This window comes from Protopterus annectens, chromosome 6.part0 (genome assembly GCF_019279795.1).
Source record: "Protopterus annectens isolate FY-2018-M chromosome 6.part0, PAN1.0, whole genome shotgun sequence".
NCBI classification, from domain to species: Eukaryota; Metazoa; Chordata; order Ceratodontiformes; family Protopteridae; genus Protopterus; species Protopterus annectens.
The window spans coordinates 264,427,455-264,454,844 of NC_056737.1; the positions used below are offsets into that span (position 1 = coordinate 264,427,455).

The window sequence follows — 27,390 nt, forward strand, 5'->3', positions numbered from 1 at the left end:
TTTCACATCAAAGATATATAGAAAAGAAACATTTTCCAACTCCTATTTACATTTCAGTAGTTGTCATCCCCCATTTCAGAAAAAGGGAGTTGTAAAAGGGCAACTAGTTCGTATAAGTAGAATGACATCTGAAGATGACGAATTTTGTGATGAAGTTAATTTACTTAGAGAGCTTTTTGCTGTGAGGGGTTATTCATATGATTACTTCAACAACATCTTAGAAGAAGTAATCAAGAAAAGGAAAGGTCCCTTTGCCCCTATCTTAGGTAAAAAAGACACAGCTGAAATAAAAGCAAACAATAAATCAAATGTTGATCAATACAGTGCAGGGCTTGTTACTACCTTCAATGAACATTCAACATTAATAAAGGAAATTTTCATTAAAGAATGGAATGCTTTTTTCAGAAATTTCTGATTTAGAATACATTTTGATAAGGAAGTAACTTGATCCTGTGCTCTGTGGATTGCTGTCTGCAGGTTTTCCTGGGACCACTTTGGATTTTCATATAAATTTGACATACACCTGGCACACAGAAGAAGATATTTAATTGCTATTTTTTTAATTTTCCTGTTGCAATATACTTCATTCAAAGTCCATACTTAATTTCCTACACTTATGAATAACTACATTATCTAGGGTAAACTGTCCAACAACAGGTTATCAATTTTGTGCTTAGAAATAAGTTCCCAAAATCCCAAACTTTGATGATCCATGAAGAGCAGCATTAAAGAATTTTATTTTGTTTAATTTTATTTAAATTTGTTAATACTTGGGGTAGAACGTTGATCCCTGACGTATGACCAATTTCAATAGACTTTGCTTATGGAATTTGTGATTATTAAAAAAAAAATTTTTGTTTAAAAATTTATTAAAATTTACTAAAATCAATTGTTTATGTTTATATATTTACAGTTTTAATACACACATTTTCAAGCACTGAGCATTAGAAAATTAGAGACCATCTGATCAGTGAAACCAAACATTTTAATTAATTTATAATAGAATTTTAACTTTGATATATGTGTATATACATTTTTAATTTTGAAATGTATTTAACATCTGTTTTACATTTAAATATGTTTCACAATCTGTTGTGGTGAGTTGATGTACTTAATACATTATTCACTAGGGTTATTTTGTTTCATTAGTTTAATTGGTTAGTGATGAAGAAGCACACTATATAGGAAGGCAGGTTTCATTATGGTAGTCATTACTGAGGAAGTTGAAGGGGACTGAACGTAGATATCCAATTCAGAGAGGGTTATGTACTGTTTGGAAAGTATGAATAACTGTTCTTTGTTTTATTTTATTTGGGACCTGATTTATTTGTACCTGGAGCTGGTGGTTATTGGCTTTTTACTAGAATACTGATCAATTACCAATTACAGGGCTCAGCTTGGATTTGCTCAGTCCTTGCCAAGGCTTATGCTGTATTATAGGTCATGGAGCAAGTGAAGCCTTTTTGAACTGAAGTAGATCAGGCGAGTCACTGATGGGAGGGGACAGATTGCCAGACCAATGAGCAGAGTACTGCAAAGCTATGGTCATTCCAATTTCTGCTGGTTATGACCGAGTATAAGGCTGGGGCAAGATCTGCAAGATATGAGGTTGTAGGTACTTTCTCTTATCATAAATCTGCTAGCTAGATATTAACCAGGTGAAAAAGCATGAAAGCAAGAAGAAGTGGGTTCTTTGTCTTTCCATGGTCAATTGGCTTTTATTTTCAGAAATGAAAGTGATATTTGAATGCGGCAGCTACAGAGATGAAACAACAGATTGTGTTATTTTGTTGGCCATAATCTATAAGGCTTTACTTTTTTTTTCAGGTGGAGGTGATTAGAGGGAGAGCATATTCAAGGTAGCCCATGAGTATACCTTTACCTATGGTTTCATTCCTTGCAGGGGATGGAAAGTGTGAGTTTTTCCTTGCCCAAAAGGGTTTTGGTCACTGGATCATAATGACTGACTGGGAAGATGTATAGAATGTTATTTAGTCCTGAACAAGCAGATGGATTCTGGATAATTTTACAGGTGGTAATAAGCTGTGTATATGTTAGTTGATGGGGTACTTCTAACCAAGTTAGGCTTTTTAGTGGCGTACAGTGATAGGTTCTGGAAGGGGTATTTATTGTAAATCCTCAGGTCAAATTATAACAGAGAGTAATCAATTTACAAAAACAATAATTTTACAGTCTTTAAAAATAATGCAAAACAACAACTACTGTTTAAATGATTAGAACAAATAAACATAATATAAAAACAATGGTTAAGAGTAGATACAAGTTATATAACACTGAGAAATTTTAGCCAGTTTATAGAGAAATTAAATGCAAGTCAGTATAATACAAACATGAATTGCAATATGAAGTGAGAGAAGAGAAGGCTTATGGTATATTTAGAGAGAAAGCTGGGGAGAAAATTGATAGAAGTTAGGAAGTGAGTGAATGAAGAAGGGTAGAGTAAGGAGAAGTAAGGTATGAATAGGTATTTGTTCACATTTAGGGATATATTTATCTTGGTGTTGAGCAAGGACAGAGCCAACTTTTAGCAAGGAAGTCTTTCAGCATGGTTTTAAAGGATGAGAGTGAGGGTTTTGACCTGATGGATAGAGATAAAGAGTTTCACGACCTGCAACGTACAGACAATGCCTGGCAGATTTGATAGGTTTGTGGACAGACCTCAATGTTCTCCCTCATTGTTCCACTTATCCTACCCCTTTTGGAAAAGATTCAGTGGTTTCACATTTTGCAACCTGCTCATCAAGGTCATTCCACTTATTTGGTAACCTTTTAGTAAATCATTATTTCCTCAAGTAAGCATGAAATCAGTGCCTTCATTCTGAAGATCGTGTTCTTATCTCCCTGTCTTGTTTCTGAACTGTATTCCTTCTCATGCCATCTTTAATACATCACTATCATTCCTTCTTTCTCTCCAAAAGTCAAGTAAAAATAAATCCAGTGTTTCCATTCTCTCCTCAAACTTCTTACCTTCCAACTCATCATCCATTATTCATCCTGGTTACCTTTCTTGTATCATTTCCACCATCTTTTTTTTTTTTTTTGAGTAGGGTTGTCGACCCGGCTGTGTTAGCACCTTTTCAGCAGAGGCCTGGGGAAATCAGTTCCATTTGCAGACTAGGTAGTTTTATACAATAGAGGTAAGTGTAAAGTTACAGTATGGACATACAATAACTAAAAAGGCAGCTATACTCCAGAAAATGCACAATCAGTTAAAAATAGGATTATCACATATTAGTACATAAATTAGCATACTCAGTGAGATTTAAAATGCGGTTTACAATTTCATATTTACGGGTGGGAGAAATATGAAACAAAAGGTGAGTGAGATAATATCAGAAAGCTGAGAGGAGGTAATGAATACATATCCCTTATAATGTATTATTGTCTATTCCATTCTACTTCCTGGGACCAGCAAGAAGGTTGTGTAATTCATTTCCAAAAGTTTAACACAATACTGTTTCATCAGCATTACTAAAGTAAGGAGGCCATTTTATGGACTCTCCCTGGTCTGCTACATATGTCTTTTAAATCAATGAACTAACTGGCATGACCTCCCTAATGCAAATCTTTGCTTTCAAGGATTCTGTGCCCTGCTGGCTTGCAAAGATTCCACAATTCTTTCTTTTAAAAACAGATTCATGATTTCCCTTTCAAAATAGTCAAATCATCCTGGTGTTTTTTTAATCCTGCTTGTATGTGGAGGCTATTGAAATTGCATTTAGTCAGTCTTTAGGTATCCACATTGTATAGGCAAGTAAAATAGTAGTTGGTCTACTATTTCTTCTCCAGCTCTCCAAGAATTACTTGCTGTACTGGCATACCTGTCTTTGGTTTATAGTCTCTGTTCATAATAATTTTTTCCCATGAAATGATATACATATATATATATATATATATATATATATATATATATATATATGTGTATGTGTGTGTATGTGTGTGTGTGTATATATATATATATATATATATATATATATATATATATATATATATATATATATATATATGTGTGTGTGTGTATACAGACCTGCCCCCCCCACATGCTAACTATATATGCCAACTCCAAGATCACACAACAGTGGAGAAAGGTCAAATTCCATCATTCAGTATTTTGAATGTTTTGGTTTTTCAGTCTTCTGAAGTAGACCCATATATATATATATATATATATATAGATATATATATATATATATATATATATAAATCCATTCAAATGTATACTGTATTTTTATTTACTTAATGGCACATGTCACTGAATTGCAGAACATTTATTATTTTCATTAGACATCTTACACCGAACCACAAGTGACTCAATGCTAGCTATGCGCAGCAACACAAAGACAATAGGTAATTGGTCTATATAAATGTGTCCTGCACATAAACACTGAGTATGCAGAGAAATGTCTTCAGATAAAATAAATTAGTTTGAGGTATTCAGTAGCGCTACCTTAAATCAGGGCTCAGCTAATCACTCAGTACATCAGTAATAGAAAGTCTCATTCAGTGCTTTGTCAACCGATTGATTTTTATAAAATGTAAATATCAAATGAGGATACAGCAAATACAGGCAACAATTAAATGTTCACATTTCCAAAAAATACAATCAAGCATTCAAGTCCAAATGGATGAGAATAATTTTATAAACTACTTACCATGTTGAGCCAGAAACTCCTACAATATATGTGACACAGTCCAATAGTTTCAACTTTTGCAGCCCTGACAGACTGCCATAAAGTGAAGTCATTGCCCTCATCCCACCACCAGAACCAACTACTGCAACTACTGGAACCTGCAATATACCAAAAACAAAAAAGGAAATAAATGTATTAGCCCTATGGTCAGTACAAAAAGAACACTGAGCATGATACACAAGGAAGGATGACAATTTACACCTGTGCAAGTTAGGTTATAAGAATTGTTTAACTGTTTTTCCTCTATACACTTTTGACATTCAATATGTTATGCATGTATGCACATATTTTACTTACCTAGTCTGCTTTTTGAAAATATTACATGAGTAGTAAATGGACTAGGGATAACTAGCATTGTTTGATACATTTATTCAGTTGAGAGTCTTTCATAGACATATTTAGTAATAGCCTGTTTGTTTTATTAGAGCCAGTTGTCTGTCCATTACTGAATAAACTCAAGAGGTTAACAGAAAGATTAAGTCTCAAGCTGGAACAATATTTTCAGAAAGGTATAAAGTCAGGATCAGCATTATACTTAATCTGGACAACCCTCTGTGAGGTGATATCTCAAAAGCACAGCAAAAAAAAAAAAAATTCAGATGTGAAGTCTTATTCTATGAGATTCTGGAACAGACTGTAAACACCAGTCTTACTTATTTCACTCCTTGTTAATTGGATAAGAATCACTAAGCATAACCACCTAATTAACAATGATAACTTGAGAGCACTTAAACAGCTAAAGTGTGTTGCTTTACAGTCTTATAATGTTCTGACTAAGGTTGTGGGAAGGAGGCACCAGACTTATTCATGGCTCCCTACTGAAATGTTGGCATTTGAAATGACGAGTGCTGACACATCAAAAAAACACTGAAAATGCAGGATAAGAACAAATCTTGAACATCGTTTTTCTCCCTTAAACTAAGTCTCCCACACTCCTAAACTTACATATACCAATTCCGAGATCACCATACCTCAGACAAAAAGGAATATTTAGAAAAATGGCCATCTTGGATTTAATATATGTAACTCTGTGTTTTTGGCCAATCAGTCTTTGTGTTTCTAGACTATAGCAGGTCCTGACATTTCAAGTGAGTGTGTGTGTGTGTGTGTGTGTGTGTGTGTGTGTGTGTGTGTGTGTGTGTGTGTGTGTGTGTGTGTGTGTGTGTGTGTGTGTGTGTGTGAGTGTGTGTTGTGCTTGAATATATACGTGTGTGTGTGTGTGTGTGTGTGTGTGTGTGTGTGTGTGTGTGAGACTGACTGAGTCGGGGGATGCCAATGTCTATACAATGTGGGTGAAGCAGTTATCTACCAGAACTTACAAATCAACAATGATCTATACATTGAGGCAGTAACTGTGATTCAGAGACACGTAAATTAGCCAATAATGAGGTCTTATCTTATCATGACTAATATGTCTGGGATTTGCATAATACCACAATGTGGTAGGAAGTCCTTTTTAGCTTGAGCTGTATGGCTCATGCGAAGTCCTTTCATGATCCCCAGACATATCTTGAGTAATTATAACAAATTCTTTTACACACACTACATGGTTTATTTTAATGCATTTTTGACCTTTTCTTAAATGTCTCAATATTCATGATCTTTCAACAGATTGCACTACATGCAAATGCCCTAATTCAGACATCAAACATGCATTTTGGCATTGCCCTCCAAGTAAACATTTATGGAAGTACATATATAAGAACATTCTTAATTATAATATCATACGAGCTAATTTATTTTAGCAGTAAGTTGTACTGAATTATTATATTAAAACATACACTAAGAAAAACGTATTGTTACAAGTTGATTTAATTGTATTAATAAAGTTTTGTATTACATCATATTAGATTATCCTTCATGACATAACTTTCCTTAAATTTATATCTGTTGTCTTGAAATATTTAAATCTGTATAAGTTCTCACATTGATTGAGAATTAAAAGGATTAGAAACTAAAGTGTGCCCAGTGAATCTTGTTCCACATACAAGGTCATGTTTTCCTTTTTAACAGGGTCTTTACTCTTGCATATCTTACTGTATCTGTATATTTTGATTAAGATTGAAAATGGATAGTATATGCAACGTTATACATAAGCTGGTTGATAGTTTGTTTTGTTTATTTTTATGCATTCTCCTTAACCAATATCATGTCAACCATGATGAAGATTTTGCATTTATTTATATTTAGTTATTGCCAAAACATTTAAAATTCCAACAAAAGGAGTTTGACAAAAAAGCATGAATGCATATGTGATAATGTTGCATTTGCCAGTAGTATCCCCACAGGTGAAAAAAACATTACTTTTTAGCAATTTCAGGACACCATATTGATTTATTTATTTGCTTTTGGTTATTTGGCAATGAAAATGGGCATAAACCCCTTTTCACAGGAGGCCCAGGGAGAAAATCTCCTGTAAAACAAGAACACTATACAGAGTATTCCAACATACAGCACTCAGATAAGGAATCCATCTTAGACTTGATCCTTTCAAATAAGCCAACTAAAACAAGCTCCTCTGGTTGCCTAGGTGACAGTATCAGTGATCATCTACCTACTTATGCTGCCAGAAGCCTGTATTCATTTACAAATAGGAACATATCACCAGGTACCAGATATAAGGAACTTTAATATAAACAAGTTCATATCCATTTTCAAACGTATCCTAAAAAGTGCCATTAGATGATATAGTAACTCCATACCTCTCAAATATACAGATTTTCACAGAATGTCCAGATTTTTGCCTCATATTTTTGGACTGTTCCTCATAACAATTGTGTTTTTTTTGACAACTCAGTGGGATGATCTAAGGATTAAAGTCACTAAATTATGACATGCATTTGAGTTTAAGACTTCATATCCTCCAGAAAATGCATACTAACACAAATCCTGTTTTTCTAGCAACTGGCTAAGTCTTTACAAGCAATATTTAAAACGTGTCCCTATTTTTGGGCCTTTGTCCCTCCATTTTGTCAGGCTTTGTCTAGATTTCTTGAGTTATGAGGTGGAGAGGCATGAGTAACTCATTTCAATAATACTTTCCTAAGCATCCTAAATAACCATGCATCACTCAAAACAGAGAGAGTCAGGTCAAAGCCAGCAGCCTGGTTAAGAAAAGAAACAGGGCAAGTACTCCTTCAAAGGGATAAAGCTTGGAAACTACAGTCCAAAAACAAACCCCGATCTAGCTATCAGCACTTTAGATACTTAAGAAATCTTGTGAAAAAATTAATAACTGATGACAAAAAAACTATTTCTCCAAATTTCACACCATAACAATCCCAAATTATTTTGGTCTAATGTTAACAAACTTCTGCACCCTGCCAAACAACAAGTTCTCACCAACAACTGATAACAACATAGATAATATAGCAACCCAGTTCAACTCCCACTTTATAAACACTATATTCTCTCTTACTAAACAAAACTCTTCTACCACCCTCGCTATCCCAACCTCATCTAACAACTGCACAATAACTTTCTCTTTCCACCCAGTCCGAATTGCTACCTAAAAACCGCTTACTAAATCTCAAAATAACATCCTTAGCAGCTGACAACCTGCCAGCAGAATAGAAGAAGCTTGCTGCTGATGCTCTAGCCTTACCTGTAGAAAGCCATGTCGCAAGTACCTGGAAAAAATAATACCACTACATAAAGAAGGGAATTCAACTGACCTGTCTAATTACAGACATGTAGCGATATTTCTACCACTATCAAAACTTCTAGAAAAATGTATCCATTCCCAACTCCTCAAACATCTTTGTAACAACAATCTTCCATCCACAACCCAACACAGTTTCCACCCCAGTCATAGCATAACAACTGCTCTTCTTAGCTTCACCAATATTATCAACTAAAATAGAAATAATAGCATCAAGTATTGATTCATCTTGATCCTGTCAGAGGTCTTTGACACAGTATCACATCAAAAGCTTCTCACCAAACTCTTATATCTTGGTCTTAATCAATCTGCTCTCAGATGGTTTCATAGCTATTTCACAAATAGACAACAATCAGCAAAATGGAAACATGAGTTCTTTTCCTTCTACCCAGTCACAGTCAGAGTTCCACAAGGCTCAATTCTGGGGCCACTATTACTTAACATATCCATCAATGATCTTCATACTGCAGCCAAAATGGCATACATAGTTCTATATGCAGATGATGCAACCATAATCTGCTCTGTCCCAACATTGAAAATCCTCCAAGAAACCACCCAAGAGTCCTTCTCATCTTTAGAATCCTGGCACTGCAGACTTACTCCTAAATGCAAAAAAGACCAAACTCATGCTTTTTATACCAAGACAATATAATTATAAAAAAAAAATAAGTTTGGTATTGTCTCATCTGACAATACAATAACAGAAACTGTGATAGAAGCCAAACAACTTGAAGCAACCATAGATGGCAAACTCAAATATGACCAACATATTCATCAAGCTATCAAAAAAACAAACAAACTAAAAAAAACCTATAAGAATCTAGGGTCCCTATATAGAGCAAAGCACTATCTTACTATATCCACAAGAAGATCCATAACATCCACTTACCTACCCCCAACCATTTTGTATGTCTCCCCCATTTTCATAAATCTTAACATTACCCTCATGTCCAAACTTGAAACTTGTTATAATGAAGTAGTTAAGTTTGACGCATACTCACCCACCAAAATCAATCACTGTACAGTCCTGAAGGAACTAAGATGGCTGGAACTCCCAAACCAGCTAACCTATTCTCAGCTCAATATAGCCCACAAACATATTCATAAACCAAACAGCTGCCCCTCTCTAAAAGAAAAAAAACATACTGCAACCATACAGTTGTAGCAAACACTACATTCCAATAACAAATCCTTCCTACCTGTAAGTAAATCAAAAAACTCTGCAGGTAACTCACTGTACTGTTACTGTGATACAAAACTATGGAACTCCATTCCACTACAGCTAAAACTTACAGAAAATGACAAATGCTTTAAAAGCCTACTAAAACAGCACCTACAACACACCTGGCTCTGCTCTTCGCCTGGCTAATACCTACCAAAGTAACTTATTATTGTCTATTATTACTATTGTCTCTGCTCGACAGTGGCACAGGAAAATAACTTTCTTGGGTGGCGTAAGCCAGGGAACCTTGTTGGCTAGGCTTACGTAGGCCTTTGGGCCGATAGCCTAGTACCTACCTATGAACCTATGAACCTATTAACCTAATGTACCTCTAAAAACATACCTCCCTCTTTCTAACTCATCATATATAGAACCCTTCACAATGTTCAGCTTAGTACAATTTCACTTTTTCTTTCCTGCTGTAAACGATCAATATTTCTCTGTTGTTTCCTCCCTTCCTTTCTTCTAGTTTCTCTCTCATTTTTACCTCCACTTCATAACTACAAAACTAAATGCAAATGTAAATGAAAACATTCTCCATTTATTTTACTGTTTTTCTTTTGAACATAGTATTTTCTATACAGCTAACGACCATGTTTACTTGCCCTTATGCAAGACATAATACCTATCTATAATGTAAAAGTGAAATGCATTAAAAATATATGTGTATTGTTAACACTTGTAATTTATGAATATAAATATGGAGTTTTTCTTCATGGGTCTCCACTGAAAAAGGGAATTTCTATCCCAGTCGAACCTTCCCAGTCAGCAAAGACAAATTGATAAGTAAAAACAGCTGTATGGAATCTAGCAATGCATAAGCATGATGTTGGATTATAAAGAACCCATATGCATTTAATGCAGTACATGGTAACAATATTAGAGAATCAGTGTCGATAGTGCACATTATGACCAAGACCGTATACTTTGTTTAACACGTAGCACAGATGTTGATCATAAAGCACAATATACAGGGAAAAAGAGAAAACAAAATATAAAACTATATATGTTATCTACAGAAAATGTTACATTTGCATGAGTTGCAAAGTAATATAATTAAGTCAAGATGGCAACACAATGGGTAGAATGCAGCATCATTTTTAACCAGGAAAAAGCAGATACATAATTATGAGTCATAAAAGAATTGCTCCATTTCCAGTTTGAATTGTTGACTGTTGTTTAAGATTATGATGGAAAGGAGAATGTTGTGTCTTTCAGCTTATCCCAGTTAGGGGTCGCCACAGCGGAACTCCGGTCCGCTAATGCTTGGTAGTGGATTTTTACGTTCCGAGTTACCAGCCCTGACGCACAACCTTCAACAAAGGCACTCCCATTCATGCATGCCTCCACACAGAAGACGCTCTAGCTGAGAATCGAATGGGACAACGTCTTGCTGTGAGGCGACAATGCTACCGCAGCACCACTACCGCGGATTATGATGGAAAGGAGAATGAGGTTACAAATCCTGGAGATGTCATCAGAGCATAGTGAATCTCCAGCTGTGTTTTTGGATTTCTTTATCAAAAGTAGCTTTTTATTAGCAGAGTAAGGAGATCTTTATGGGATAGTAAATTTGCAGAACTGGGCTTCAGGAGGGCATTTGTCAGGGTGATGGACTACCTGGTGTGAGACTAGTAGCTGAGAGAGAGTCAGGGAGTGTGGTAGTTCTAGTCAGTCAAGGTGTATGAGGGCAGTGTGGTGATGACAGGAGTGTGTTTTATTAGATGCACTGATCCAGTTTGTGCACACATCCTGAGTGTAGATGTGTCAAGATGGATTAGAGATGCATGATGGGAAACCACAAATATGTCCAAAGGGGTTCCGCCTGTGTCCGTCATTGACAGGGGAGACAGGTGCTGATTGAGGTTTCTTTTTTGGGGATAAACTCTTGGCTAGGTTTGTAAGGGCCCCAGGGCCATTAGCCTAGTAATCTCCTATGATCCTGTGAAAACACAAACTGTCTTCTGGGCTGCATCAAGAATATCTAAATCATGTCACATAATGACAAGATAGCAAGAAGCAACAACAGTCTTTGTTTTTTGAATATGATAAACTCTACTGTTCCTAAGATGATGCATGGTCTCTGCATGATATGCATGATATCAAACCATCCCGCTAATTACAATTAATCACTTCTTGTAAAAAAGTAAATAAGCTATGGTCTACTCTGGTGTGGAGCTAGCACATTGTGTAGTAAATAAATGATCACTCAAGCTTCTATCACACTACTAGGACATGTTGACTAAACGTAGATCAGTATGTAAACCTAATATTTAATTTTTCACTTTTTCATCTCCCCCTCCAGAACCTGACCCAATAGCTGTAGCACTAGTACCATATCAGTGTATTCTTTCCAGGGGAGAGTGAGTCAGACATTACTGGGCTAAGCAAGAGCCCTACAGCCTGAGAATTCCAATCATCCCCCATTCTACACTCAGAGTCGAGTGGTAGGGAGTGAACCACCTTCCTGGTCAAGGTTGGCAGCCCACCCTCTTCTGTTGGGGATACCCCACAACCATCTTGGCTGCTTCTCAAAGCTCTATCATTGTTGTCTCCTAAGGGGAAACATGCATCTGTGTACTGAATTTCCTTTAGAGAGCACTGTAAATTCACTGTGAGACTGTGGGCTCAATTTGCCAGAACTCCACTAGGACTATGTGTCCCAGGCTGCTATGTATCAAGTACTGAGAGACATTCTACCTTCACCAAGGATAATGCCACAGTATGAACTCTTATCTTAAAGATAATGATTGACTTCAATAATTAGATTATTTCTGGTGTCATTCCAAGGGAGTACAATATTTCTCAGCTTGGAAGGTCAACAGACTATGTTGTTCTGCCAGGGATAGTCTACACCTGTCCTCTCTAGGATTTTTCCAAAATAGCAAAACCAACCCAAGGGACTCTAAAAGTGTTACTACTCAATGCCAGGAGCTAAACAAAAAATCCACTCCCTCTAGGCTCTCCTCACCCTGGAGGATGTTGACATCTATGCAGTTACTCAGACATGGATTAAAGTCACAGAGAGCACCCTGACAGTGCAGGGTTACAATGCCTTCCACACATTTAGGCTAGCTACTACACAGTAGGGACCAAAGGTGGAAGTGTCTCACTCTACATCAACAACAAACTCACCTCAAGACTAGTCCAACAGGATGATGCATTTCAAACTTCTCCATGTACAGATTTCCAAAGGCAGCTTCTCCATGTATAGATTTCCAAAGACAAAGTCCCATATCATATCATTGCAAGCTATTGGTCACCCTCTATGACCCAAGAAACCCATAACTGATGCTTAGAGTTACAGGAGGTTCTCACCATTCAACCCAATACCATATTCATGGGTAGCATCAACTACCCCACTCTAAACCAAGTTACTTACACAACCCCAAATTTACAGGCTTATATATTCCTGGACAATCACAGACACATTGGAGAAGATAGTCCATATGCCCACTAGGTGTGCAAACATACTCAACCTAGTACTCACAAACATGGGACAATGCTGAATCCCACTACTCTAGTGTCCTAGGTGGTAAGCTTAGACCACAAATCAGTCTCCTTCATAATAAAAATAATTTCTCTGTCCCCTTCTAAACCCGTAACAGTTAGGAACTATTCTAAGGCAAACATCCTATTACTAAGTGATAACCTGTCAATATGTCAAGCCTCCCCAAACCCTGACAACAGCTGCCTATGCAGAATTGTTCAAATAAACCATGTACAATCATATCAATACATGTACAGAAACAGCTGTGCCTGTCAGAAATAAGTCCAGAACTAACTCATAAAATAAACTACCCTGGTGGAATCCAAATAAACAGGATGTACAACAAAATAAAGACAGTCAAAGCCTAGATTATGAAGTGCTATAACCAAGAATGATAAAAACACTCCCATCATTTTAAACAAACAACTATGAAGGCAAATTAAGTCTACTAAAGCAAAATTTGAATTAAAGATAGTCTCTCAGGCAACCATAAGACTTTCTTTAGCTATGTCCAAACCCTCAAAACCTCAAAGGCAGCACACAGCAGTGTGCAGAACTGCTTATAAATGCAGCTACCTACACAAAGCCAGAAGATAGAGCAAATCTGTTGGCCAACAAATTAATGGCCAGTTTTATCCCCTTCTCTCCATGGCCACCTCCTGGGAAATAACATGAACCAATACTCCCCCAACTATCACTAAGCAGCAGGTCCTAATTGTGCTCTCTAAAGCAAAAATCACTGCATTGATGGGCCCTGATAACATTCTAGGATGACTCTTAAACAGCCTAAAATATAACCTACTGGGACCACTGGAGTTACTGTTTAACCATAGCCTCCAGAAAGGCTTTGTGTCACACAAATTGAAAACTGCAGTAGTCATCTCTCTGCACTAGGGTATGTCATCAGTGGTCTCTGAGAATTACATACCCATACGTCTTACTAGTCTCATATGCAAAGCCCTGGAAATGATTAATAAGGACAAAGAAAAACAAACACTGGATCCAACCCAGTATGGTTTCGTCAAGGGCAGATCGTGCCTGTTCAGTCTGGTGGACTCCTTTGGGAAGGTCACCAAAGCAACGAACGAAGGCAAAATGGTACATACTGCCCACCTTGACCTGGCTACTACATTTGATACCTCACTCAGGCATTGTAAACAAACTCCTGGATATAGGTATAATCCCTGTGTTACAAGCTGGCTCTCAGATAGGACTTAGGAAGTTAGAGGCAAAGAGGCTGGTCAATAAGTCCCTCAGGGCTCTGTGCTGAGTCTGCTCCTTTTTGGAATCTACTTCTAAGAAGTCAAGGCTTATGTCAAGGGTCTCCAGTTGACCAAGTCTGCAGATAACTGCAAACTAGAAGCAGTCATAGAAACCCCCCTCCCTAAAAAAATACTAACATCCTACAGGCAGGACTAACACAGACAAATGATTGATGCCAAACCCATTGCTTAAAACTGATTGCCAAAACATGCATCATAGTACCCTGTGGGAAGTCAGCCGCCCTAGGAAATCACCCCATTGATAACACACCCCTAAGAGTAGAAGCAATAGTTCAGGGTTTGGGTACGTATGTAGATAGTAACCTGGCTTTCAGCTAATGTGTGTCTAAGGTAGTAAGGAAATCATTCTGTGTTGTTCACTTAAAAGCAAGGATGTGGAATCTAGGCCCAAGGAGGTCATCATTCCATTGTATTCAGCCCTCATCCAGCCAATCGAGTACAATGCCCCCTTTGGTATGTACCTGACTAGGCACATGCAACAACTGGAACATTCACAGAGATTCCTCACAAAAAGAATACAGGGTGTAAACAGTATGTCTTATGCAGATTGCCTCAAAGCCCTATCTCTGTACATTGTTTCTTAAAGACTGTTGAGAGGCGATCTATGCCTGCCATACAGGGTAGACTTGGGTCCCATTCCGATTGACCTTTTGCACATCCACAAAACAAATAGTATTAGAATTGCTCCATCTAGAAATTTAAACTTGGCTTGCAACATAAATTGGACATATTGGAGGGGCAGGTATGTGTCTCTGAGAATTCCACTTCTCTGGAACAGGCCTCCCATCCATGTGAAGCAGAGCTCTTACCTGACCTTATTAAAGAGAAACACAGACCAGTGGATGGGAAATCAACTCTGAGTTAAGCACATGTGTCTCTAATGGAGAGATGAAACCTGTAAATTTTGCCCTAACTCACATATACCCCTTAAAATAATCTCTAAGGGAGATAAACTTGCAGGATACTCTGGGGTGCTTGGTTAGGCTTATAAAGTCCCCAGTGATCGTTAGCCTAGTGTTAACCTATGAACCTATAAACAACTGGTCTTCTCACTGGGTGTCATCCTTGTGGCTATCCAAAGTCATCCCCTTCTCCCAAAGATGGTTCAGCCAGCAACAGCCACTCACTCCTATCCTCCCCTGACAGCTCCTACAGGCACCTGATGTACTATTTAAACCTGGGTCACCTGCAGTGTAGTTACAGATTTATTCCTTTACTTCATGGAGCTGGCTGCCTCATATCTTGTCAGAAGCCAGTTAGTCATGAATTAAAGACCACTTTAGCCAAAACATTACTTTTTGTCCATTATCTCCTGACAAATACATATATCTCATCTGAAGATTATATTTCTTAACAGGAAAAACAACATTTTCGATGAGGTAAAGTGTGCCAGTATGCATTGTTTAATGAAAAGTGTAGATTCTGAACAGCTGTTCCATGAAGTCATATTCTGTACATAACAATAAATGAGGACGTGTGCATACCTCATTTTCTTCAAGGTTGTTTGTTAAGCTGAGGGCATCTCTTATTGTTTCAGAAACAATTTTCTTCCTTTTCTTCAAGAAATGCTTCTCATGTTCAGAAATATCAAATCCCAACCGTATGTCTAGATCTTCAGAGCTAAAAAGCAACAGTCCTACTGTCAGTTCAGCTGTCTAGAAATAGGTACAGATCAAATTGAATGAATGTAAAAATATTTCTTGAAGCTGTTTGGGCTGGATTACTGTTCTAGTGATGATAACCTCATGTTGCTGAGGTTATGAAATGAGAGCTAAGCTGATAAATAAATTATTTTAATGTTATATTTTCTATATTGAGGACTTACCAATTGCTTGTGATTTTGCACTATCATATTATCGTTTCTTGCATTTTTATCTTGGGCTTTAACTCAAAGTAAGCCAGAAAGGCCAATTCATCTACTTGGTTAACAAATGCTGTATAAACATACCCATTGTAACAGAAAGAGCACATTTGTCATAACAAGCTAGTAATGCTGAATCTCTTTATCTTCATTTGTACTGTTCCAGTATAGTGGTGGCTGTTAAATGTATTCAGAGCATCCACAAATCCTATATTACTCTATTTTATACAGCAATATGTGGTACAATAAACATTCTTTGCTCACCTAAATATTTGCAAATATTGTATTATTTTGTTCAGCATGTAGGCTTTTATTTATTTATTTTGCACTAAACAGCATCCTAATATATAAGCAACTTATTTTTCTTGAACATGCAAGACTGTAAAATTATCACATCGTCTGACCTGTTTAATTAGAGTTTAAATTGTAGGTTTACTTGAAATATATTGCAGTGTTTATGTGTTGCGAAGGGCTAAACTTAAATAATCCTAGACATAAACACTGTATTATTAAAAGCAGAAAAAATATATATTGACGCAGGATGACAAGGAAAACATCTCTGATGCAGTCAACATCATATTGTGAATTTCTTAAATTACAAGGGACTCTTCTTTGTTGGTTTTGCTTCCACTTCTCAGCAATACCGAAGAAAAATGGTAATTCATGTTTAAGGTCTGTGATTTGGGTGTGATTATTAATGAGAAGCTGCCCCTACAGGATTAGATTTCAGTTGTCATCACTTTCTGCATATAGTTACCATGCAGTTTGTTGACTTAACAGCATGTTAATGAGTGTCATGGTTGTTCAGAGTTACTGAATGCTGTAGAAACCAAGCACTGTTATAATCAACTTGCATTTACTGTCTATAACAGTTTAGTGGAGGAGTCACACTTCGGTCATAGCTGTGCAACCTTGGAGTTAGTATAGATAAATAAGGAAGTGGGGAAAAAGTGTCCTTGTCAGGGGTGGTGGTGACAAACCCCTATGTGAAAGCATTCTATTTCTGTTAATATTATGAAGTAGATAGTGATTTTATGGTTTGTGGACAGGTACATGTGATTCTTGTGATTTGTTTGTATTGTGTAAATGAGTCAGTGTAAATGTAGAAATGATGAGGTTAGATTGCTTGTTGCTGAAATAAACATGATTTGTTTCCTACTGTAATGAGGTTACTTTTGCTGTTTTTTGTGTGCAATGTGTGGTGCATGTGAGAAGTTTCTCTTGATGAACTGTGTGTTGGTAAGGGTACAGCTGGTGAATCATGATATATCGCTACACACACGCATGCAAATGAACACACACACACACACACACACACACACACACACACACACACACACACACACACACACACACACACACACACACACACACACACACACACACACACACACACACACACACACACACACACACACTGGGCCAGATTCCAAAATGGTTGTTCTCAGTGTAAGGCTGCCCTGATTACAAAAGACTTGCTCTCAGTGTAAGTGACTTACTTCAGTGTAAGGTCTGTCTATAGATAGGCTTTCACTGGTCCCAGAATCCAGAAGGCCCGCTGTCAGTCTGCTCTCGGTGTAAGTGTTCACTTACACTGAAAGTAAGTCTTTTGAAATCAGGTCCATAGAATATATGAGGATCTAGTGCATGATGAAAGAAATACTCAAACTGTTTGCTTAGGAAAGAAATTTCAGGAGAAGTGGTGAAACCTTGAGTCATTAAGTGAAGTCCTTAAACCTGCACTACAAGACAGTTTGAGGATCATGAAAACTAGAACTCTATGTATTCCATTGATCTGTTTTTTTTGTGTGTGTGTGTGTGTGTGTGTGTGTGTGTGTGTGTGTGTGTGTGTGTGTGTGTGTGTGTGTTGCGTGAGAGCATGGAAATGCACACATGTTTACATCAGAGTAATCCTTCCCACGGACTTCAATAGACAACATTAATAGGATACGTTTGTACCAAACAGGGCTTTGTGTCTTAACTGATTTTGGAAGTAAACATTTTTCTTTGTTTTTTTTTTCATGCTAAAAAGGCCGTACTCCCATGGCATGTCCATTTGTGATTTAGAGACGTTTTAGCCTCAACAAAATAAAACCTCATTATCAGCCAATCTGCATGCCTTTGTATCGCATTTACTACCATGACATGCAGATTGTCTGATCTGCACATTGTGGTGGTAAATCGCTGTATGTGTAGGCAGTGGCATCCTCTCACTGACCCCCCCCCCACACACACACACACATGCATACCACGGTCCTGTACCTATCATAACCTGTCTGTCTTCCTGTGGTTTCTCCACCTTTTTAACTGCTGAAGTCTAATTACAGTACTTATTGTCACATGCCTCATGTATTCAAATGAGACCCTGAGGCTGGGTATGTGTTCAAGTAATTTATTGTACATACATACACACACCAGGATCTGTAACTTGTACATATACTTTGTACTTCATATGCTTACTGACTGACTTGTTACTTCTAACACATACACATGTGCATCTCCATTCAAGCTTACATTCACACTGACTGACTACACAAAATGGCACTGATCTTGCACATGCTCAGTAACTTATATGCAAGTGCTGTCTAACTACAGTGGCTGACTAGGTTCAATATACATTCTGATTTACACTTACCTCTTATGCAATGGTGGTCTAATAAAAACCCCACCCACCCAGTCCCAGTACAGCTATCGATGCCATTTTGGCACTTTAAGAATAATCCCCGGTGGGCTAGTTAATGCTCCTCCTCATACCCCACTTCCAAGCCCCATTTTACTATCAGTGTCATTATGGCATTTTCTTTATGAGTATTCCATAGTGTCTAGTGACTCCTCTCACCCCCCATCCATGTATCATGGCCATGGGAGGCAACTGAACATTAACACAATGTCGTGGGGATGGCCATGCTGATCTACACGACCAAACAATTTCTTGAATCACTTGGCTGTGTAGATGCCATCCCGGAGGCAATTTTGGGGAGAGATTACATGAGTAATTAGCATGTGCCTCTCCCCCAGAATGCATTATTAGCATTCAGCATGGCTGTGCAACCAGCAATACATGGTGCTGCAAGTCTTTGTTACAGGACCATGCAGCACTGTGTTAGGGTAGTTGCTGAATTGGGAAAAGGTATTGTGACATGTATATAGATGTGTATTCATTGCAGTACCTTAATGAAGACTGTCCTTTATGCAAGGGATGTAGGCTTAGTATCTTAAGTTAATTTATTTAATTGCTTTAGTTAGGGAACCAATTTACCACTAATGTGAATTTCAAAAAAGTTGTTGCAGTCCTTAATACTAACTAGTGTTTAAGGCTCTTGCTGTGTTAGCTAGAAAGCTTTTGTTTCATTTCATTTATTTATTTATTTTAAAATCTGATTCATGTTTTAGGTACTTTAATTAGTTTATGTGTGAATTATTGGAATTTGGTAAGTTAGAGTTTTTTTTTATTTTAGTGTTCCCTTGTGAGTAGTATAGATATGGCATGTTCAAGGTGTTTGTAGTAACTTTGATAATGTGGAAAGAAGGCTTTAGACTAGTTGCTGTTCAGACATCAAGAGGGCAGACACTTTCTGATGAAATGCCAAGATTTGTAACTACTTAATAGTTTTTGTACAGTGCTTCAGTCTACTACATATGTATTATTCTTTTAACATATAAACATGTATTTATTTATTAATTTATTAAATAATTTATTAATGTAATGTTGATGGTACACCAGGTAACACAATCACCTTTGGTGCAGAAGGCTGTGGGTTCTATTCCCACACCTGGTAGATTGATTGCAGACACTGCAGTGCAGCATAAGGAGGGTGCTGCACTTCTGAGTCTATCGTCCTTCAGGTAAGACATTAAACTGAGGCTGCATCTGCCTGAGTTGGTAGCAGCTCAGGTGAAAGTAAAAGATCCCACGTCACTTACTGAAAAAGTAGGGGAGTATGGGGAAGAACATTGGTTGATATAAACATAGACTGGAAACAAGCTAATTTAAATGTATATTGTTTCACCTAACTAGTAGATATCACCACAAAAGTAAACAATAAATCGAAAAAGGAAACCACATTAGACTAGATGCTTACAAACAAAACCACAGTCATGTGCTCAGCAGCAGGGGTGGCTCGTGCTATTGGGCTGTGGGGCTGTACAAAAGAAAGAAAATATAAAAACCAAAGAAAAAATAAATAAAACAACAAACGTAAGTCTCGGAACTCACGCATGTGCACTCGCAGCATTTCCTGACTCCGGACTGCTGCCGAACCAATCCAGAGCATGCGCACAGAATTCGGACTGCTGGTGAGACAGTCTTGATTAGGAAGAGCCTGCAACAGCAAAAATCCCAGAAGTCTATGCAGTCACAATTGCATAGACTGGAAGGGGATCAGACTGCAACATCTGCAGGCTGGGTAGGAGCTTGCTCCTCTCACAGGCTTTCTAGTGCTGATGGACAGGAAGGATTTGCTCTTGAGGGCTTTCTAATGCTGATGGATGGATATTTGAAGCAGAAATAGTGCTCTGATGGAATGTATACTCAGGTAGGATACTTAACAGCTTGGACAGACTTTTGAAGGTGTGTGTGTGTGTGTGTGTGTGTGTGTGTGTGTGTGTGTGTGTGTGTGTGTGTGTGTGTGTGTGTGTGTGTGTGTGTGTGTGTGTGTGTGTGTCTGTGAGTGATGCCCCAGTTAAATATACCTGGTGGCTAGAGAGAACTCAGGAAATAGCCCTGGTGGCTAGACTCAAACCCTGTACCTTGGGAGCAGGTAGCAAGAACTTGAATTCCCTACCCACCAGCACTTGTGAAAATTTTGCCTCATATTTTTGTTTTGTTCTGTTCCTCATAAAATCTGTGGTTTTCTGGATTTTGAATTCACTAAATAATGTCAGGCATATGAATTTCAGACTTCATATTCTTCAAAAAGTACATGCTAATTATTCTAGGAATTTTCTGTTTATAAGATCAATATTTGAAATTTGTCCCTATTTTTGGGGCTGTATTTCCCCATTATGAGCTTTGTCCAGGTTTTTTCTGCTAAGAGGTTGAGAGCTATAGTGAGAACTGAATTCACTGAATATGTTTGGGGGCTGTAGTCCCCCATTATTGGCTTTGTCTATGTGTTTTATGCTAAGAGGTTGAGAGCTATGGTGAGAACTGAATTCACTAAATGATAGACATTTAAGTTTCAATCTACCTGTCTTTCAAAAACAGCTGATTTGGCATAGTGGTATGTTGCTCTGACTGTAGTACACAGGGTCCTGAGTTTAAGACTTGGCAGTGAAATGTATGGTGATAACACAGCATTTTATTCTAGCAACTTTCCAAGATTATACAAGCAATGTTTAAAATGTGTCCCTAGTTTTTGGGCTTTTGTCAGCTATACATTTTGGCTTTTCCCAGATTTCTTGTGCTTCAAAGTTGAGCAATACAGTTGAGTGTCGAGTGGATTTTACAAGGAGCTGAGAACTTGGAAGAGAAGATAAGTGCTGCTTATGCTGAGTCTGCTTGCATTATTAATAGCACAATAGGTAGTGTACTTGCTTTTGATACACAAGGCTATGGGTTCTACTCCCACAGTGTATAGATGCATTGATTCCTCAAGGGAACCAGTCACTTTATTTGTAGATTAAACAATGAAATATAAAGTTGTTTGCTAGCAGCAACCTCTTCATTAGTTACAGATCTCTTTAATGTGGAATTATTTAGATGATTTTTACTTCTGCAGAGATTGTGCATATTTATTGCTACTGGTGGATTGTAGATGTTTGAGTAGACTTTTATGATGGAAATTTCTGAATTGGGCAGTTTTGTCATTATTGGTGCATGCATTTTGTTTCATTGTTTACTGGAAAAATGTTCAAAACAATAAATTTAAAATGCCCTCTAACAACTGTATTGTATTATACAAGGAATATAATTTAATACAATCAGGAAGGTGCATCAAAGAACACATGTATGTTTCCTGTGGAAGGGGTCTATGATTTGAAAATAGCTCAAAGTTAATCTTTATCTGCCACTGGCCAGATATATTTTCTTTGAATGTGGGTTTCAATGCAATTTCAATGAATGTGATTTTTCAATGGCAGAGAAGTTTTAATGCTAAGTCTATTTTCATTGTGAGACTGCATTGCTTTGTTTAGCAGATGTCTATTAGTCTTTGTGCTGTAAAATGTAAAATAAAGCTTTTAAATGAAATCCAAATCATCGTAGAAGTAAAGCAGTATGCACATTACAGTGTTTATGGTAAATGAGGAGAAATAGCCAAGTAATGGGACATTGGAATAGCTGCAGGGGAAGGCCCCATTCAACCATGATTTTGTGAGGGGGGATGGGCAGCAAACCCAGACAGCCCCATCTGAACTATACCTCTTAACTATCCAGAGCTATACAGAATAAATAGATTTTTGATTCTTATATTTGGTTTGTTCCTCATAAAATTTGTGGTTTTCTGGCAAATCATTTGGGAATGAAGTTACTAAATAATGACAGACATTGAGTTTCAGACTTCATACTCTTCAGTAAAATACATGCTAAAGCAAGACCTGTTAGTCTGTCAACTGTCTAAGTTTATGCAAGAGCAATTTTAGTACTGTTTGCATGTTCCCCCAATATATTTAGCCTTGTCCAGATTTCCTGCATTAAGAGGTACGCGCAAATAAATCACTTTATAGAATTAGGTATATCCAAACCTCTCAGCTGTCCCCAATTTTGGCTCAAAATGTTGCTCTCCCCCTAATAATCCCTCTGCAAAATGGCAAATTTGGAAGAAAACATGGAGAGTTTACAATTAATAAATAATTGTAATGATCAGAGTTGTAGATCACTTTTAATATCAGAAATGCATGTAGATGCTCTTATTTTGTTAGCTGCTCACGTTAACAGTACTAATATTAAAAATGTGTCCCTTCCTTGACAGGTTCCCAACTGTATTGTGTGCAGGTTCCCAGCTGTATTGTGTGGCTATTTTGTATTTTTGCATCACATTTTTGTCTGTTTTTCATAAAATTGTGGTTTTATGGCAAATTAGTGGAAAATCATTAAAGACTGAAGTTAGAAAATAATGACAGACATTTGGGTTTCAGATTTTATACCCTTCAGAAAATTCATAATGTAAGACCTACTATTCTATTATCTTTTTATGTTTATAAGAGCAATATTTAAAAATTGCCCTTATTTTTGGTCCTTTGTCCCACTTCAGTTTATGGCTTTGTCCATATTTCTTGCTCTGAGGCTGAGAGGTATGACAAATGTGTCAGGGTTATCACCATCAGCCAGAAACATTTCAAATTGTGACATACTTGTTGCACCCCACTCCCCCACGTAGTGACCCTGGATGTGTTCAAGCAAGACAAGGAGAAGTTATGCAGTGCAAGTGTGCAAAGTATCCCCCCATCCAAAGTACACACAAGTACTACAGTGGCTTTTCATCTGTCCTTGATTTTGCAGAATGTTCTGGTTTTCTGTCATATTTTTATACTGTTGATTTATGCTTCTTATTCAGAAAATGCATGTTGTTGCAGTGCCTATTGCTCTGTGTTTAAGTAGCAATGCTTTAATGACCATCAGGTAAGCTTGTCTGAGACTGTAATATGCAAGTAAGCTTTAATAAGCATACTGTTAAAGAATTACCAACATTGAAAGCCTTTTTGTTGTTGTCATGCATAGAATATTTACATAACTAGATACCGTATAAGCCTTAGGTATTGAAATGCATATGACAGTATTTGTAATAAAGGACAGGATTACAGTATTTTCAGAAGCTCATTACATTTGTTGGAGACTTGCAGTCATCTTTGCAGGCTTTATCAGTAAACTAAATAGAATGCCAGTCTATCATGTGTGGTCCATAACCTGTGCAGTAATCCTTAAAGCAATTTATCTTGAGCGGATTTCTTGTTTGCTGTTCATTTTTTACTTTGATCATGCTTTCCCCATGAAACAACTAGATAGTTGTTGTCAGGCTCAGGCAGCAGGTCTTTTTTGGATAAAAAACATTTTTACAAGTGGGGTATCACAGAGATTGCAACTTTCAGCATGTTACTTGGTACTTTTACAAAGCTGAATAGTAATGTCTTTTGGCTTCTCCCAGTTAGATGTTGCCACAGCGGAACTCCGGTCCGCTAATGATTGGCAGTGGATTTTACGGTGCCGAGTTGCCAGCCCGATGCCCAACCTTCAAAAAAGGCACACCCATTCACGCATGCACCTACTTGCATGTCTTTAATGTCACTTGACCATGGGGAGGACATGCAGAATCCACACAGGTGTGCAGGTAGGGTTTAAACTGCTGTAGCAATTGTTTGCTGCAGTTTAAAAAAAGAAAAAAAAATGTATTTTTTTTTACTTAAGTGTTAGGAAGGATGGTTACAGGCATGGCACAGAAATGGGACCTGGAGCAGGAAGAAGGGGGCATCGCGTATTTTACCACGTGTCTGGTGTGGCATTAGAAGGAACCAATGTTTTTTTTGTGTTGCTCTTCATTTTGAAGAGTTGGTGAGGGTATGGTTGCCACCTTTTCAAATGGCCAAAGTGGGACATTCTTTTTCTAGACACATGAGACTTTTCTGGACAAACCATGCCCATAGCCAGTGGAAAAGACCAAACATCACTTTTTTTGCCAAAATAAAAACTTAGCTTTGTTGAGTTGCTTATTCTGTTTTGCATAACATATAGAAGTTTTAGATTCCAAAGAATTGTTTTATGCAACTATTAAACACATTTAGTATTTTTTGTCTTAAAATCTCAGGACATTTGCCATTTTCAGTATTTTTTGCAGTACACAACTGCCCAAATAGGGACTGTCTTGAGCAAAGATATACAGGTGCAACACTGGGTGCATTATGTACTGTGGTATTGCCTAGAGGAAGCATCCTGCAAGTTTTGCAGAAGTTCTCTCATGATTTTTTTTAATGCTCTTTACTTGAAGAGCTGACAGGATGGGAAGGTGGGCTGTGGGACTGGCATAGGGAGCTGGTTGAACCAGCTATGTTTCTAACTCTATGACCTAACAAACTACAGGCCTATTGCTATAAAATAACCTTTGTTTAAAACTCTTGAAAATTGTGTCCACACCCAACTCCTGCAATACCTTATAGATCATAATTTAATTTGCAACACACAGAATGGTTTCTGCCTTCATCGTAGCACTACAACTGCCCTCCTTAACTTTACCAGTGCAGTCAACCATCAAAGAAACAAAGGTAGCCTAGTCTCAACCCTCTTCCTAGAGCTTTCCAAAGCTTTTGATACAGCATCATATCAAAGACTTCTCTCTGAACTTTTGTCACTATGATAAAGCAACCCATCCCTTATCTTGTTTCTCAGTTACCTGTCAAATAGGCAGCAATCTCAAAAATGGCAACAGGAATTTTCATCTTTCCTACCAGTCACAGTTGGAGTACCCCATGGATCAGTCAAAGGTCCCCTCCTCTTCAACATTTTTATTAATAAATGCCACACCTTCACCAGAGAAGCAACATTAATCCAAAACAGAAATGATGCTATGCTCATCTGCTCAGTTCTAACACTAGTTAATTTCCAGTATATTACACAAGAGGAATTCATCTACACAGAATCCTGGCTGTCTGACTCTTACTTCACAATGCTAAAATGACTAAATTAATGCTGTTTACCTCAAAAGATTACTCTGAACAAAAACAGTCTTTCCATAGTCTATCACCCAACAACACAAAAAGTGAAACTATATTTCAAACTAAACTTCTAGGAGTCTTGCTCAATGACAGTCTGAGATATGACCAACATCTACACAAAGCTATAAAGAAAAAAATTAGGCTCACTCTACAGGTCTAGAAAAAATTCTCACTGATAACACCAGAAAATCAGTAGTCAAAACCATCAACTCCTCTCCCTCTTTTATTCATAAATTGGAACATCACCCTCAGAACAAAATTAGATTCATGCTATCACAAAATAGATAAATTCACAGTTAATACCTTCCAGTCAACACACCATTGTAAAGCATGAAGGGACATAAATTGGCTAGAACAGCCACAATACCTGTCCTTCTCCTAACTACTAATTATTCACAACTTAATATTCTACTCAGCCAAATGTCCATCTCTAAGAAATCTATTGCAACCATACAAAAGTAGGAAAACCCTACGATCAAATAATAAATCCCTCCTAGTCACAATCAAATCTAGTAACTCTGCTGGTGACTCTGTACTTCCACCATGTTGCACTTCATCCCACTTCACCTAAAATGGATCAAAAGCATCAAAACATAACTGTCTCTGCTCCTGTACTTCTCCTGGTTAATCTCAAAGATATCTATCTATGGTCTCAATCACTACTAACTTCAGCCATAAACCACCTTTTACTCATCTCTACTTGCAAATTCACCACCCACCTTTCCCAATCTATCAAACAGCTTGTTCCCAGACTTTCTACTATCACTATTTTAACTCTACTTTTATACTATTTTCTATCACTATCACCAGACCCACTATCTTTCTGATATCTTCTTGCTCTCATCTCTTCTTAATTTGTCCTTCTACAAAATAAGCTTGCTAACTAATCTAAGCATAGCTGTATATCTGGAAAATCATATTGTTTATTGTATTGTATTGTCTCTACTCTGTACATACACCTGTATAAAAACGTAAAAATGTTAGAACTTAAACCTCTTGTATCATTGTTTCAAATACTATTCACTGTAAAATGTTTCTACCTGATTTAAATTATTTGACAAGTATCTGTGGGCTTTTTCTTCCCAGGCCTCCCCTGAAAATGTTTTGTCCCAGTCAGACTGTTCCAGTTAAGAAAAATAAATACATAAGTAAATAAAGGTCCCTGATACCCTGACCAAACTTTCCCTAGCAGAATAAACACTACCTCAGATCTCCTCTGAAAATAGTCTACTAGCTTAGTGGGACTAACCTGGTCAACAAAGGATGGATAAATAAATAAATAAATCAACTAATTAATTAATTATACTCAATTCACATAATACAGTTCCTGTGTAATCCTTAAGCATGGCATTTAGTAATACTCTGTTTGCTGGCTAGTATCCACATATTATTACTATCCACAAAACTTAACTCTCCTTCATAATTAAACTATATAATACATCAGTCACATCACGGTCCCAGGAGTCATAATTAGTCCATTGTAAAACCAGACATTATAAGTAATGCATTAGACATC

At 37.3% G+C, this 27,390-nt stretch overlaps 1 protein-coding gene across 1 annotated transcript in view; it reads right to left on the reverse strand.

Moving 5' to 3' along the window:
* LOC122803821 (cytosolic phospholipase A2 zeta-like) overlaps positions 1-27,390 on the reverse strand; it is a 620,934-nt gene that overhangs the window by 342,581 nt on the left and 250,963 nt on the right. Inside the window, exons 11-12 of the mRNA XM_044073506.1 lie at positions 15,853-15,988; positions 4,674-4,810 (exon numbers count right to left, since the gene is read on the reverse strand). Of these exons, the coding sequence (XP_043929441.1) occupies positions 4,674-4,810; positions 15,853-15,988 (273 nt within the window). The remainder of the gene's footprint in view (positions 1-4,673; positions 4,811-15,852; positions 15,989-27,390) is intronic.